Source organism: Dendrobates tinctorius, unplaced genomic scaffold (genome assembly GCF_039654945.1).
Source record: "Dendrobates tinctorius isolate UK_male_01 unplaced genomic scaffold, ASM3965494v1 ptg000194l, whole genome shotgun sequence".
Taxonomy (NCBI): Eukaryota; Metazoa; Chordata; class Amphibia; order Anura; family Dendrobatidae; genus Dendrobates; species Dendrobates tinctorius.
Genome location: NW_027361861.1, coordinates 1,944,551 through 1,961,956, shown reverse-complemented (window position 1 = coordinate 1,961,956; position 17,406 = coordinate 1,944,551). Strand labels below are relative to the sequence as shown.

The following is a 17,406-nucleotide window of genomic DNA, read 5'->3' as shown; positions in this document are numbered from 1 at the left end:
GCATTTGTCTTTTTTGCTGCTGCATCACACTGTTGACTCATATTCAGTCTGTGATCTATTAGTATACCCAAGTCTTTTTCACATGTGCTGTTGCTTAGCCCTATTCCTTCCATTCTGTATATGCTTTTTTCATTTTTATTGCCCAGATGTAGTACTTTGCATTTTTCCCTGTTAAAAACCATTCTGTTAGTTGCTGCCCAATGCTCCAGTTTATTTATATCTTTTTGAATTCTCTCTCTTCTGTAGTATTAGCTATCCCTCCTAGCTTTGTGTCATCAGCAAATTTAATCAGTTTACGCTCAATTCCTTCATCTAAATCGTTGATAAAGATGTTGAACAATACAGGGCCCAGGACAGAGCCCTGTGGCATCCCACTTGAGACATTCATCCAACTGGATGTGCAGCCATTTACGACCACTCTTTGGGTCCGATCACTAAGCCAGTTATGAATCCACCTAACAGTTGCCTTGTCCATTCCATACTTAGTCATTTTTTCAATAAGGATGGTGTGAGATACTTTATCAAATGCTTTGCTGAAGTCAAGATATACTATATCTACAGCATTTCCCTGATCCACCCAATCAGTGATTCTGTCATAGAAGGAAATTAAGTTAGTCTGACATGACTTATTAGTTACAAACCCATGCTGACTCTGGTTAATCACTTCATTCTTGTCCAGGTACTGACATACATGTTGTTTAATAATTTGTTCAAAGTTCTTTCCTGGTATAGAAGTCAGACTCACCGGCCTATAGTTGCCTGGGAACTTTAAACGAGTCTGACTATATACATAAAGTGCATATCTTCTCTTGCTTGAACATAATTTATCGATTGTTCACAAATTACAAAACAGACTACTTGTACCACTCAAACGAAATAATGTAGTAGTTTTAGAAAATATTTCAGGCATATTATTTAATAAGTGACTTAATCATGTACACATGTATTGTCCATGCTTACACAACTGGAATGAAAACTCAGTACAAAGGCACATTACCATGGGGATCATGGATTATCAGTAGTCAATATAGAGTGTACAAACTAGGATTTCACTATTATGGACTCATTTCTGTAACTTTGGAACAATAAGCTGCCTAATGATATGACATGGAAAGCAGGTGGACAGGAACATTCAGCTAACTGCGCCTTTGTACGTGACCATACACAGACTTAAATAGTCATGTAGAAATAAGATCAAGACAAATAGTTGCAAAGGCATACTGATAGGGAATTTAGATTGTGAGCGCCATCGGACAGTGATGATAATGTGTGCAGACTGTAAAGCGCTGCGGAATATGTTAGCTCTATATAAAAATAAAGATTATTATTATGGTTGGAGGAGAGATGATAACCAATAAACAGCCAACAAAGTACTGGATCCAAAAACTGATCTAAGATCTATAACCTAGGGGTCTCAGCTATCATTCTGAAGAGGCTGGTGGTCTCAGCTGGCGATATTTACATAACTCCCCGATCAGTTCCTCCTTGGAGACCATGTACATATCAGTCAATGAAGTGGGTGGTGGATGATACGTGACAGCCCCCATTTGTCAACAGCCTCAGCTCATTGCCCAAGTTGTGAAAGTGTGCGAGCTGCTGCCAAGCCTCCTCCTCGCAGTGCCCACCGCTGATCCTGCTCTGCGGTGCCATGCACGGTGCTGCCATCTCGCCTGCGGCAGCACAGATACCTAAAATAGTTCCTACAAAAAAGAATTAAGTTCTTCCCAATAGGAGATGCAGTGGAAACCAGCAGTGCTTGTGGCTGCGCGCTCGGAGGAGGCAGCGCAGGGCACGCAGGAGGGTGCACTTGTCTCTGTGCGTGCACAGCTCCCACTGAGAAAGGCGCCTTTTTTCATATGGAAACACGCGGATTGTGCAGATTTGTACTCACGGTTTCAGGGGGTTGTGAATGACAGTCGCCATCTTGCTACAATGTAACAGAATATTGTCTGTCTCGGAGTTCTGAACGTTCGATAAGGGAGGGGGGCGAAGGGACGGACCAATCAGCGGCGGCGGTACCGGCGCCGCAGCCAATAAAACTCGAGGGGGCGTGTCGCGGAAGGGTTGTTCTGCTAGGTATTAGAGAGCTGTCAAAGCAGCACCAGAGGTCACTCCCTTGGGTGGCCGGACAGGGAGCAGTAGGGGAGGAGGAGCGGACTCGGCTGAGAGAACAATCTTAGCCCGGAGTCAGATGGGTTAACCCTGAGTGGGCAGCGTTTGGGCACTTTACAGGAGGTGGGAACTCCTTCAAGCAGCGCTCCCTGTCTGCTTGCATTGCACTTGCTGCCCGTCAAGCAGCCTGGACTCCAGCCATCTCCCTCAACCAACACTGGCTGCAAGTGTCTGCCATTTATTTCAGTGCCCATAGCTTTAGGTTGCCGCCACCCTCCCCCACTTCTCTCCGGTTTCTTCCGATGGGCTCTCTGGCAATGATATATGACCCCCTCCTCCTCCTCCCACCTCTGGCCTCTGGATTTCTCAGTGTCAGCTAATCTCCCGCAGTCGGTGCTCCGGCATCAGGATGCACTGAGGTCACTGTAATGTAGGTGGCTGCAGTGTGAGTGAGAGACTCCCCCTATCCCCATGTGTGCCTGGCTCACACACAGCAGAGAAAGCACCTTGTTCAGGTGAAATCAGGCATCGCTTACAGTTTGGTTTGTATGGGTCCAGAGCCTATAGACAAGCAACATGGTCCAGAATTTGCATGGAAGCGCGCAGAGGGATTGGTAGACTCTGAAAAGGATGAAACTGGTAAACATTGGAAGGAGTAAAGTAAAATGTACATGTGGGAAGTCCTTAACATCAAGTATGTGCCATTACTTTATTATTAAGGAGGTGGGGGACTGACCTCTGGTACCCACCAAAATGAAACTTGTAGCACTCTACTTCTACAAAGACCCCCCCCCCCCCCTTTAAGTGGCGCCCTGCTGTGCATAGAAAAACAATGAAAGAGAACGCAGCCCCTTTGTTTTCCGACTGGTAGTAGGGGCTCTAGAGATCGGATCTTAAAGTGGTGGCAAATCCAAGTGATATAAAAAAAACAGCTTGAAATATTTTTTTTTTGCTGAGCATGTGGCGTAGCTGAAATGTATAAGCTCAATTTACTGTTTGTTTTTTCTTGGATTTTGTCTGTGAAATGGCTATAGGGTCAACGTGCTCTTACACATTGCTGGTATATCAACTTATGCCCCAGCCCATTTTTTTGGTTTTGCTGTAGTTTTTTTGTATTTTGTACAAACAGGGGCATGATCCTCCTTTCTGTGCTAGCACTTCTATCAATATAGTCTCCTATGGGAAGGTGGCTGAACAGTTGGGCCCCTGTCTTGTTCTGCCCTTATTCATATTTGAGCTCAGCTGAGTGCTGACACAAAGGGAGGTTTTAATACTAGAGACAGGTTAGGACTGTCCCAACTGGTTACCTTGTCGCAGTGGGATGGCTTTTATGCTTTTTTGATCAAGACAATGTTAACTAAGTACCCAGAGTCATTTACATGTACTATTACTATTTACTCATTTAGCAGAACCTAAGCTAAGAGAAAATGAGCAAACACTCTTTAGTAAGTAAATAAATAGTAATAGCACATGTAAATAATATAGGGTACTTAGTTAAGATTGTTTTAATCAAAAAAAGTAAAACGCCATCCCACCGCGACAAGGTGTACCCAATCGGGATGCTACCTTAAGGCCCCATTACACATAACGATGTCCCAGCGATCCCACCAATGATCCGACATGATGGGATCGCTGGGACATCGTTAGGCTGATCGCTGGTGAGCTGTCACAAGAAAGCCCCTCCAGCGATCAGGACCAGCGACGCTGGTTTCTAATGTAAACATCGGGTATCTAAGAGCCACGGCTCCAGGATACCCGCTGTTTACCTTGGAAACCGGCGTAAATGCTGTCCAAGGTAAACAGCGGGTATCCAGGAGTCGCGCGGCTCTTAAGGGGGCTTTACACATAGCGATATCGCTATAGCGTCACAGATTTTGTGACGTTATAGCGATATCGCTATGTGTGATACTTACCTCCGACCAGCTCCCCCGCTGTCCATTGCTGATCGCGAGAGATCGTGCAGCTCCATTTCTCATCGTCAGCTTCCTGCTGGAGCTTCCTGCTGTGACGACGAGCGCCACGTGGAGGCGGGCGGGAGGACGCCAGGATCGCTGTGTGTGAAAGGTGAGTATCGTGCGCTGCGTCGCTGCTGCATCGCTAGGAGGTCTGGCTGTGTGACAGCTCACTAGCGATCATTTAGCGATGCACCAGCGATCCTGACCGGGTCGGATCGCTGCTGCATTGCTAAAAGTAAAAGCGCCTTTAGATACCCGATGTTTACCTTGGAAACCAGTGTGTACTAGATACCCGATGTTTACCTTGGAAACCAGTGTGTACGCCATTAGAAACCAGCATCGCTGATCGCTTGTCTCTCACTTCCACATGCAGCGATGCGTGCTGGCCAGCGGGAGACCAGCGATCGAAAAATGGCCCAGGCCGATCGAGCACGATCAGTGATAACCGTCACTGATCCCCGTCACACACAGCGATCTCGCTGGTGAGATCGCTGTGGCATCACAAAATCAGCGATCTAGCTAGCGAGATCGCTGTGTGATAGGGCCTTGAATCTTGTAGCTCACCTCACCATGTGTCAGCAAAAGTAAAAGCAGATAAGAGCAGAGTAGGATTCGGGGTCCTGACTATTCAGACATCTGCCCATGGAAAGTATATAAACAAAATCAACAGTCCAAAAAGGGGAGCCTTGTTCTGGTTTGTACAACGTACAAAAAACTAAACCAAAACCCCGCAAAAATTGAGTCAGAGCATATGAATAAAGGTGTGTATTCACTTATGCATTGCACTTATACCAACATATGCTCAATATTTTTTTTACTTTACTATAGTTGATATGCTCAATTTGTTGTGCTTTTCTTTAGTTTTTTTTTTTTTTTATAGCTAAAAAGTGCACAATAGGGCATCACCCGGGCAAAAATTGTTGTAGATATCTGCTTCACGTCACTTGTCTTATCTATTGCATTTTTTCTAGGCTGTATTGTGCATAAATATGTGACTTCAGATTTTGTATTAGTCTAGCCTGATGAAGAGACCTGAGTAGTCTCGAAAGCTTGCAATGTATTACCATCTTTTCAGTTAGCCATTAAAAGGTATCAACTACTGAGGACTCTCAATCCTGAATATTTTTGTAGATATTAAGGTATTACTCACCTGGCTTGGTGGTGTCAGATAAAATTACTACGCAGATATAGATATCGGCTGCTATTGCTCCGCATGCTGGAATAAAACAAGCAGTAAATGCAATAGTAGAAAGGGATATATGGATAATTCTGCTGTGCTGCTGGTCAGGAAGTTATCCAGTGGAGATGATGATGTTGAACAACGAGCAGTTTTATTAACCTACGTGTTTCAGAACTGATCAAACTCCTTCATCAGGAAAAAAAATAATTTTTTTCTTTTGCATTTTTACTCCTGATGAAGCAACTTGTTCTACTCTGAAATACGTAGATTGATAAAGCTGCTCTTTGGTCAAGAGTCATCTCCATTGGATATCTTCTTGACCACCAGCACAGCAGAATTATCTGTATATCCCTTTTTAAACGACTACGACATCTTTTGTGCCCATATTACAGTGTAAAATCACCTTGACTTACAAAGTTACACAATGCAATTTTAACTGGCAAAAAAAAAAGTCACATGAAAGAAAGAAAAAGTGCTGCAGATTCTGTTGTCTCATCACAGTAATGAACTTTGAACTGCACACTTCACAGCCAAAAGGTATCATACATACACACAACAGCAGACTTCTAGATCAACTGGAATGCAGTCAAATCTGAGTCAAAATGTTTGTGTAATTGTAAATATACCCGAAAACAAAATCTAGTAGTAAATGGTACTAAACTTCTAATAAGCTTTTGATTCAGTTGTGCTAACGATAATCCTATTTTTATCACATAACCAGAAATTTATCTAATATATATATCTTTATAGCACTCACAATTCCACAGATCTTGCTACCCAGCATTTACATTTGCGATATTAGGGGTATGTTTCCACGGTCAGTAAACGCTGCGGTTTGGACGCTGCGTACAGCTGCAGTGTCCAGTCAGCCGCGTCCAGATGTTACAGCATAGTGGAGGGGATTTTATGAAATCCCTTCTTCACTATGCGTGCAGGGACACCCGCGGCTTCCCTGCGTAACCGGACATGCGGCGTGTCTTTATAGACCGCAGCATGTCTATTTATCTTGTGGAGATGCTCAGTCTCAGCAAGATAATATCACAGTCTATGTATAGGATGCGGTAATTCCACATGGTGCAATGAACACACCGTGTGTACAAAAGAACGGAGCTGCGTCCAAAGCGCTGCCAAAACTGACCTTGGAAACATACCCTAACACTTCTGAGACATGTCAGAAAACCATAATGCGGTTTTTCCTTACAGAATAAAGTGAAGGGTTTTAAAAACGATTTTTTGGGGTACATAAAAGCTACCATTTATTTGCAGTAATACGATTAGAGATGTACACGAAATAAAGTATTCCATTGTGTACCATTTCCCATGAGTATGGTATTAAAATGATTCTATTTATAAAGAGCGTCTTGAGAATTCAGCGGGTGCTATATGGCACCTTTTTGCCTGATTGACTAAGGCATCACACAGTTGAAAGGAGCTGAAGCCATTACCATATGGCATCTCACAGCTAGTCAGTTCGGGAAGGCATATGACGTACGCTTTGGATACAGTTCAGCTAAAATATTAGCACCCATGAATCATCTTAGAAAGAGCATCTTGTGTTGGTCATACAACTTAGATTAATGTTAACATACAGATCTTAAAGGCAGTGGCGGACTCGGACAGATTGGGGCCTCTGTGCAAGAAATGTGTCTGGGCCCCTATCCTTCTATGGTGATAAAGCTATATATAAATATATATATCGCAAAGCCCTGTATAATATCTAATCTAATAATATATATACATATTTATATATAATCTAATCTGATAAATATATATACTAGCTGAAGAGCCTGAGCCTGGCGTTGCCCGGGTATAGACCCCTCTGTGTAGTGTAAGACCCCGTGTATTGTGAGCATCCCTCCCCTTGCAGTGTGAGACCCCCTGTGTATTGTGAGCACCCCTTCCCTTGGAACCCCCCTGTGTATTGTGAGGCCTTCCTGTGTATTGTTAGAACCCCTCTCCTTGCAGTATATATACTAGCTGAAGAGCCTGAGCCTGGCATTGCCTGGGTATAGACCCCTCTGTGTAGTGTAAGACCCCGTGTATTGTGAGCACCCCTCCCCTTGCAGTGTGAGACCCCCTGTGTATTGTGAGCACCCCTGCCCTTGGAACCCCCCTGTGTATTGTGAGGCCTTCCTGTGTATTGTTAGAACCCCTCTCCTTGCAGTATATATACTAGCTGAAGAGCCTGAGCCTGGCATTGCCTGGGTATAGACCCCTCTGTGTAGTGTAAGACCCCGTATATTGTGAGCACCCCTCCCCTTGCAGTGAGAGACCCCCTGTGTATTGTGAGCACCCCTTCCCTTGAAACCCCCCTGTGTATTGTGAGACCTTCCTGTGTATTGTTAGAACCCCTCTCCTTGCAGTGTGAAACCCTGTGTATTGTGAGCACCCCTTCCCTTGCAGTGTGAGACCCCCATGTAGATGCGAGATCCTGGGCAGCTAAAGGACCTGTGATGATCTCATGACCATGTGACCAGTCATGTGCTTGGGAGGAGTCAGACGCTGGGCTGGAGTAAGTGTCAACTTGCCCTCTGGAGTGGGCATGGCTTTAAACATACACACACACACACTCAGCTTTATATATATTGTGAGGTAGCGCTGTCATTCAAGCAGGGGATTCTCGCTTGGCAGCCAAATAATCACACCCGGCACGGGTTTTCCATAAAACAATCTCAGTCCGTGTGGTTTATTCAGGCATCATAAACCATAACCAGCAACATAAAGTTCATATTACAGCATTGCGTCCTTGACAGAGCTTCACTCTGTCCTCCCTGTGGTCACACAAGTTATGCAATGTTCCATACGCAGGCTCTTCAGCCTCATAGTTATCTCACCCCGTCAGGGTTCTACCTCATGGCTGTTTCTCCATGCTGCAGACGTCCATTCCCTCCTCTGGTGACTCGCAGACACATGCAGCCACTACACACAGGCACTTCAGGGAGGCGGACACATCTCCCAGCTAGACCTTCCAAACGGACCAACCGGGTCCCAGCATTCACTTCATGTGACCTACCTTGGCCACCTTATATGGTCAGTAGCCACGCCCACCAGGTCACATGGCTATGACCTCATCACAGGTTCTTGAACCACTCATACACACTTTATACTAGCGTTCTTAAACACACCCCCTGGGTGGGTTTGTAGGTCACTAGTCCCTGACACATTGAAACAGCACCTCAGCAGTATCACTGCTGATCAACACACACATATGTCTCCATCTCAAGGCCACCCACATTGAGATACAGAACGGTCATTCAGCTTGAGACACATTACAATCATTCAGGACACTGGAAATGCTTATACTCTTGTCCTGGGACATCCACACAGCGCCCCCTAGCGGACACAGTGGTCACTACACCACTATATATATATATATATATATATATATATATACACATTATATATATCTATTATATAAAGCTCAAGTGTGTGTACTGTATGTATGTATGTATATATGTATGTATGTATCTCCGGGATTGGCATCAGCACCGTCGCAGCTACAGTCACAAAATTTGGCCCAGTCACATGTCTGGACTCCGAGAGCATCCTAGGCTATGTTGTGAGGCGAAATTTTAACCCTGCGCGTTCCAATTCACCAAACAATTTTGCCCCTATCTACATAATGGGGAAAAAATGTGTGTGTATCAAGCCCCGCCCCTCATTATGATGTATAATGGTTGACTATGGGATGGAGGATGTGTGATGGGTATATGGGCACTGGACTATAGGATGGAGGATATGTATGACGGGTATATGGGCACGGGACTATGGGATGGAGGATGTGTGATGAGTATATGGGCACTGGACTATGGGATGGAGGATATGTATGACGGGTATACGGGCACGGGACTATGGGATGGAGGATATGTTTGATGGGTATATGGGCATGGGACTATGAGATGAAGGATGTGTGATGGGTATATGGGCACTCTACTATGGGATGGTGAATATGTATGATGGGTATGTGGGCATGGGACTATGGGATGGAGGATGTGTGATGGGTGTATGGGCACTAGACTAAGGGATGGAGGATGTGTGATGGGTATATGGGTACTGGACTATGGGATGGAGTATACGCGATGGGTATATGGGCATGGGACTATGTAATGGAGGATATGTATGATGGGTATATGGGCATGGGACTATGGGATAGTGTATTTGTATGATGGGTACATGGGCACAGGACTATGGGATGGAGGATGTGAGATGAGTATATGGGCACGGGACTATGGGATGGAGGATATGTATGACGGGTATACGGGCACGGGACTATGGGATGGAGGATGTGTGATGAGTATATGGGCACTGGACTATGGGATGGAGGATATGTATGACGGGTATACGGGCACGGGACTATGGGATGGAGGATATGTTTGATGGGTATATGGGCATGGGACTATGAGATGAAGGATGTGTGATGGGTATATGGGCACTCGACTATGGGATGGTGAATATGTATGATGGGTATGTGGGCATGGGACTATGGGATGGAGGATGTGTGATGGGTGTATGGGCACTAGACTAAGGGATGGAGGATGTGTGATGGGTATATGGGTACTGGACTATGGGATGGAGTATACGCGATGGGTATATGGGCATGGGACTATGTAATGGAGGATATGTATGATGGGCATGGGACTATGGGATAGTGTATTTGTATGATGGGTACATGGGCACAGGACTATGGGATGGAGGATGTGAGATGAGTATATGGGCACGGGACTATGGGATGGAGGATGTGTGATGGGTATATGGGCACTGGACTAGGATAGAGAATATGTATGATGGGTATATGGACACAGAACTATGGGATGGAGGATGTGTGATGGGTATATAGGGACAGGACTATGGGATGGAGGATGTGTGATGGGTATATGGACACTGGACTATTGAATGGAGAATATGTCTGCTGGGTATGTGGGCATGGGACTATGGGATGGAGAATATGTATGATGGGTATATGGGCACGGGACTATGGGACGGAGGATGTATGATGGGTACATGGGCACGGGTCTATGGGATTGAGGCTAATCATTATAATTTGTTATAACTAACCACAGTTAGGTACTATGCAACGCCAGGCTCTTCAGCTAGCATATATATATACCCTAGATGGAGGCCCGATGCTATCGCATTGGGAGGGCACAGTGCTCTGCATGCGGGATTTCTGTTACAAACAGATATACTCACCTTCCGACGGCCCCCGATCTCCTCTCCACGTTTCTGGCATCTTCTGGTCCCAGTAATGCTTAGCGCGAAGGACTGGAGATGACATCACTCTCGCGAGAGCGCGACGTCATCAGCGGTCTTTCGTGCAAAGTATTACTGGGACCAGAAGATGCCGGGCACGTGGTGAGAGGAGGGAAAGATTCCGGGGGTCGTCGGAAGGTGTGTATATCACTATTTGCTGTGGCGTGCATCATCTGAATGCCACGCCAATTCACGGCCAGACTGCACCTGTCGCTGATTGGTCACGGCCAGCCGCGACCAATCAGCGATGCGGGATTTCCGTTACAAACAGACAGAATTAGATGATTATATAGTAGATAGCCACTCACACATACGTATATGTATTGTGGTGTAGTGACCACTATGTCCGCTAGGGGGTGCTGTGTGGGTGTCCCAGGATGGGTCTACAGGCATATCCATTGTGGTAATGGGTATAGGATGCTGAATAACCGTTATGTATCCCAAGGTAGGTGGCCTTGGGATGGAAGCTGGAAAATGTGTGTTGATCAGCAGAGGCACTGTTGAGCTGTTGTTACACTGTGTCAGCGAGAGCTATCTACAAATCCACCAAGGGGTGTGTTTATGAGTGTCATAATAAAGAATGTGTGTGAATGCTTGAAGGACCTGTGATGAGGTCATAGCCATGTGACAAGGTGGGCATGGCTACGGACCATATAAGGTAACCAGAGTAGATCACATGAGAGAGAGCACATGGATCTGACTGGGCCATGTCCCGGCAGGCCTAGGTGGAGGAAGGTGTGCTACCTTCCTGAAGACCACGTGCTGAGGCTGCTGTACATGTATTTTAACCCCTTACTGCCATGTGACGTACTATCCCGTCCATGTGCCCTGGGACTTAATTCCCAGGGACGGGATAGTACGTCACAGCAATCAGCGGCGCCCACGTGGTGAGCGCCGCTGATCGCGGTCGGGTGTCAGCTGATTATCACGGACCGCCCCCGACACGTTAACCACTTGCCTACCGCGATCAAACATGATCGCGGTGTACCGGGGGTTAAAGGGAAGCATCGGCAGGGAGGGGGCTTCCTCCGTGCTTCCCTGAGCCCCCCACAGCAGCGCAATGTGCAGCGCTGCTGCGGGGGTCTCCTTCCCTGCAGGTCCCCGAATCCAAGATGGCGACGGGGACCTTCGGGGGCCTGCAGGGAGATGGCTTCCTCAGGGCCTGCAAAGCGCAGGCAAGAGGAAGTCTTCTTCAATGCCTGTGACAGATCGCTGATCTGTCACAGTGATCTGTGATGTGACAGATCAGCGATCTGTCACAGGACAGTAATGTCCCCCCTGGGACAACCTAACAAAGTTAAAAAAAAGTGTAAAAATAATTTTAACCCCCTTAGCGAACCCCTTAAAAAATAAAAATAAAAAACGAAGCAAAAAATAATGTTTTATTATCATACCGCCGAACAAAAAGTGCAATAACGCGCGATCAAAAAGACGCATATAAATATCCATGGTACCGCTGAAAACGTTATCTTGTCACGCAAAAAACGAGCTGCCACGCAGCATCATCAGAGAAAAAAATAAAAAAAGTTATAGCTCGCAGAATAAAGCGATGCAAAAAGACATAAAAGATATATTGCTGTAACCCGACTGACCCGAAGAATAAAACCGCCTTATCAATTTTACCGCACGCGGAACGGTGTAAACGCACCACCCAAAAGAAATTCATAAAACGCTGGTTTTTGTTCATTCTGCGTCCCAAAAATCAGAATAAAAAGCGATCAAAAAATGTCACGTGCCCAAACATGATACCAATAAAAGCGTCAACTCGTCCCACAAAAAATAAGACTTCACATGACTCAGTGGGTCAAAATATGGAAAAATTATAGCTCTCAATATGTGGTGATGCAAAAACTATTTTTACAATAAAAAGCGTCTTTTTATTTATTTCCATTTTCCCATTAGGGTTAGGGCTAGGGTTAGGGGTGTGTTGGGGTTAGGGTTGGAGTTAGAATTGGGGGGTTTCCACTGTTAGGGCACATCAGGTGCTCTCCAAACGCAACATGGCGTCTGATCTCAATTCCAGCCAATTATGCGTTGAATAAGTCAAATGGTGCTCCTTCCCTTCCAAGCTCTCCCATGCGCCCAAACAGTGTTTTACTCCCACATATGGGGTATCAGCCTACTCAGGACAAATTGCAAAACAACTTTTGGGGTCCTATTTCTCCTGTTGCCATTAGGAAAATAAAAAATTGGGGGCAAAAATATCATTTTTGTGGAAAAAAAATATGATTTTTTTATTGTCACGCCTGGGCGATATAAACTTCTGTGAAGCCCTTGGGGGTTCAAAGTGCTCACCACACATCTAGATAAGTTCCTTAGGGGGTCTAGTTTCCAAAATTGTGTCATTTGTGGGGGGTTTCCACTCTCCAAAGGCAACATGACACCCGCAGACCATTCCATCAAAGTTTGCATTCCAAAACGTCACTACTTCCCTTCCGAGCCCCGACGTGTGCCCATACAGTAGTTTTCTCCCTCATATGGGGTATCGGTGTACTCAGGACAAATTGGACAACAACTTTAGGGGTCCATTTTCTCCTGGTACCCTTGGGAAAATAAAAAAATTGGGGACTAAATGATCATGTTTGTGGAAAAAATACGATTTTTTTATTTTCACGCCCGGGCGTTATAAACTTCTGTGAAGCACTGGGGGGTTCAAAGTGCTCACCACACATCTAGATAAGTTCCTTAAGGCTGAGTTCACACGTGGCGTTTTTTTCGCGTTTCCGCGGTGGTTTTAACCGCGCGATTTTGCCGCGAAAACGCGAAAAATAAGCATCCCATGCATTCCTATGGGATTCCGCAATGCTGTGCTAATGCTGCGGTTTTTACCGCGGCGGAATCGCTTCGCGGTAAAAAACGCAGCATGCTCATTATTTTGCGGAATTGCGGCGATCCCGCACCCATAGGAATGCATTGTTCCGCTTCCTTCCCGCATGTGGCTGTGCACAACAAGCGGAAAGTAAGCAGAACAATTGCGGATGGTACCCACGGTCCGGAGGAGAGGAGACTGTCCTCCGGGCTTTGGGTACCATATCCCTGTAAAAAATAGAATTATAAAATAAAAAATATTGTTATTCTCACCTTCCGGCGTCCCCCGCAGTCTTCCCGCTTCTCTTCACGCTCTCGTTCCCAGTAATCCTTTGCGAAAATGCCCGCGATGGCGTCCGATCTCGCGGGATCGCGAAGTCTCGCTAAATACGCTTGCAAAATGCTAGTTTTTCCGCGGGAAAATCGCGGGAATTTAAAATGCGATTTTCCCGCGGAATGGAATTCCGGAATTCTCGCGGTAATTTCCGCGAGAGTTCCGTTACGTGTGCACATAGCCTAAGGGGTCAAGTTTCCAAAATGGGGTCACTTGTGGGGGGATTCCACTGTTTAGGTACATCAGGGGCTTTCCAAACGCGACATGGTGTCTGATCTCAATTCCAGCCAAAAACGTCAAATGGCGATGCTTCCCTTACGAGCTTTGCCATGCGCCCAAATAGTCGTTTACACCCACATATGGGGTAACAGCGTACTCGGGACAAATTGCACAATAACTTTTAGGGTCCTGTTACCCTTGGAAAAGTAAGAAATGAGGGTGAAAAGATCATTTTTGTGGAAAAAATATGATTTTTTTAATTGTACGGCTGTACGTTATAAACTTCTGTGAAGCCCTTGGGGGGTTCAAAGTTCTCACCACACATCTAGATAAGTTCCTTGGGGGGTCTAGTTTCCAAAATGGTGTCATTTGTGGGGGGTTTCCACTGTTTTGGTACATCAGGGGCTTTCCAAACGCGACATGGTGTCCGGTCTCAATTCCAGCCAAAAAAGTCAAATGGCACTGCTTCCCTTCCGAGCTCTGCTATGCGCCCAAATAGTCGTTTACACCCACATTTGGGGTATCAGTGTACTCAAGACAAATTGCACAATAACTTTTAGGGTCCTGTTACCGTTGGGAAAATAAAAATTGGGGGTGAAAAGATCATTTTTGTGGAAAAAATATGATTTTTTAATTGTACCGCTGTACATTATAAACTTCTGTGAAGCCCTTGTGGGTTCAAAGTTCTCACCACATATCTAGATAAGTTCCTTGGGGGTTCTAGCTTCCAAAAAGGGGTCACTTGTTGGGGGTTTCCACTGTTTAGGTACATCAGGGGCTCTCCAAACGTGACATGGCATCCGATCTGAATTTCAGTCAATTTTGCATTGAAAAAGTCAAACGGCGCTCCTTCCCTTCTGAGCTCTGTCATGCGCCAAAACAGTAGTTCCCCCCACATATCAGGTATCAGCGTACTCAGGACAAATTGCACAATAACTATTCAGGATCCTGTCAGCGCTGGCGGGCTGCCGCGGCTGAACTGGGTAACTCACCCAGACTACGGGAGGACCCAGGCTCCTATACTGCAGGGAAAGTTCAGACAACAGGACCTGCGACACTGAAAGTAGTTTAGCAGTACAAGGACCTACGATCATGTGACCACAGGGGGCGTGGCATAGCGTCCTGCTGCAGGATAGGGTTCTATTACAGAAATCCTGGAGCAAATGCTAGGGAAACTCAGGTCAGACAAGCGGGGGTCATACACGGGAAGGACAGCGATGTACCAGAGGGACAAGCAGAGAATAGTCAAAACGTAAGCAATGAATCATACACAGAGATAGCAACGCAGTACAAGGGAGGCAGTCAGAGAGTAGTCAGGTCCAAGGCAAAAGAGTCATACACGGGAATAGCAGAGCAGTACAAAGGGAACAGGCAGAACTCGTAACAGGGACAGAACCGGATAAAAACCAAGCAAGCATAAAGTATCACAGTCACAAAGCACACCAGGGTCACACACTCGGCCAAGGGTCTGAGTATAAGCGACAAGGAGTGAGCCCACAATGAGGCTATAAAAAACCTCCCAGAATCTCAGAGTGAGGCTGTCCAGATTAACCTCTAAACTAACTGATCCCACGAACTCAGCAGATCATGACAATAACTTTTCCAGTCCAATTTCTCCTTTTACACTTGGTAAAATAAAAAAAATTGAACCTGAAGTGTTTTTTTTGTGAAAAAAAAGTTGTGTTCATTTTTTTTTAAATATTAAAAAAATTCCTGTGAAGCACCTGTAGGGTTAATAAACTTCTTGAATGTGGTTTTGAGCACCTTAAGGGGTGCAGTTTTTAGAATGGTGTCACTTTTGGGTATTCTCTATCATATAGACCCCTCAAAGTGGCTTCAAATGTGATGTGGTCCGTAAAAATAAAATGGTGTTGCAAAAATGAGAAATCGCTGGTCAACTTTTAACCCTTATAACTTCCTAACGAAAAAAAATTTTGGTTCCAAAATGGTGCTGATGTAAAGTAAGAATGTGGGAAATGTTACTTATTAAGTTTTTTGTGTGCCGTATCTCTGTGATTTAAGGGCATAAAAATTCAAAGTTGGAAAGTTGCGAAATTTTCAAAGTTTTCGCCAAATTTCCGTTTTTTTTCACAAATAAACGCAAGTTCTATGAATTAAATTATACCACTAACATGAAGTACAATATGTCACGAGAAAACAATGTCAGAATCACCGGGATCCATGGAAGCGTTCCAGAGTTATTACCTCATAAAGGGACAGTGGTCAGAATTGTAAAAATTGGCCCTGTCATGAACGTGCAAACCACCCTTGGGGGTTAAGGGGTTAAACAAAGTTCTGCGGTGTGTGTGCCTGTGTGGCTTGTTGCTTGTGTGATGGTGGTGTGTCTGTGTTTGTGTGTCCAGCCATGTTTTTTTTTATACTGTACATGTATATTTTAAACAAAGTTCTGTGGCGTATGGGCCTGTGTGGCTTGTTGCTTGTGTGATGGCGGGGTGTGTGTGTGTGTCCAGCCATATATTTTTTTTTACTGTACATGTATTTTAAACAGAGTTTGCAGTGTGTGTGCCATGTTTGGCTTGTTGCTTGTGTGATGGCGGTGTGTGTGTGTGTGTCCAGCCATGATTTTTTTTATACTGTACATGTATTTTAAACAAGTTCTGCGGTGTGTGTGGCTTGTTGCTTATGTGATGGCGGTGTGTGTGTTTTGACTTTTTTTTGGTGTTTATTAAATTTTCATGTATTCATATTTCAAATAAAGAGCAGTGTAGCTCCTACTTGTTTGAAAAAAAAAATAAATTATAATAAACTTTTATACAAAAACTGTCCGTAGTATCATTTCACCAAGGTAACTTTAAAAGTGTGGTCTATGAAAAACAGGAAAGCACAACATGCAATGCAGAGTTGGTTGAGAGTCTATTAGTTTAAATAAAAGGTGTATAAAAATGTTGAGAGCAGAAATTGGGTATTTAACTTTTTAAAAGGGATAGTTTAAAATAGCATCTGTGGTCAATAGATATTCAAGTGGGGGTTTGAAGGAGGGTATCGTTTGCAAGGTCTAGGTTCTTTTTTTGGGTGCTAACAGGAGCTGGAGGGTTTGGCAGCTTGCGCGTGGTGCATATTATGGAAGGAGAATATCAGTGTCAGACTTCTGTGCCTTGGTAGATTTTTGGGGGTTACAGAAGGGTGATGGTTTGCCTGCTTGAACATTGCTCAGATATAAAATTTGAGCGGGGTGGTTTAGAAACATATTAAAGTAGTTAGCTTTTTTTTAGGGTGGGGATCCTGTGGAGATTATTTAATTGGGGGATGGTTTGAAATCCTACTACCTCTTGAGCTACCATTTAATTTCAAATTCATCTGTTACTAAAGCTATAGTTACTAAGTGTATTTACTTGCAGATCCAACCAGGGAACAGGCAACCAGTGACCAGGCCACCAGGGAACAAGCAACCAGTAACCAGGCCACCAGGGACCGGGACACCAGTCACCAGGCCACCAGGCCACCAGGGATCGGGACACCAGTCCCCAGGCCACCAGGGGCCAGGCCACCAGTCCAACTCCTAATGTAAGTATTAAAGGTCAGAAAGC

The 17,406-nt window shown here is 45.0% G+C and overlaps 1 protein-coding gene across 11 annotated transcripts in view; it reads right to left on the bottom strand.

The window, feature by feature from the left end:
* Positions 1 to 17,406, bottom strand: part of DPF3 (double PHD fingers 3) — a 474,508-nt gene that overhangs the window by 338,988 nt on the left and 118,114 nt on the right. For 4 of the 11 annotated variants that reach the window (XR_012221569.1, XM_073552709.1, XM_073552703.1 and 1 more), the window contains exon 1: positions 1,892 to 2,003. The exons of 1 other annotated variant lie outside the window; for it this stretch is intronic. Coding sequence is in view for 8 of the 10 variants with exons in the window: in XM_073552709.1 (XP_073408810.1) it covers positions 1,892 to 1,923 (32 nt within the window). In the remaining 2 variants the exon portion in view is untranslated. Of the gene's footprint in view, positions 1 to 1,891; positions 2,006 to 5,217; positions 5,284 to 17,406 lie in introns of those variants that run through there. 6 more of the 11 variants (XM_073552699.1, XM_073552700.1, XM_073552701.1 and 3 more) reach the window with 3 other exon arrangements.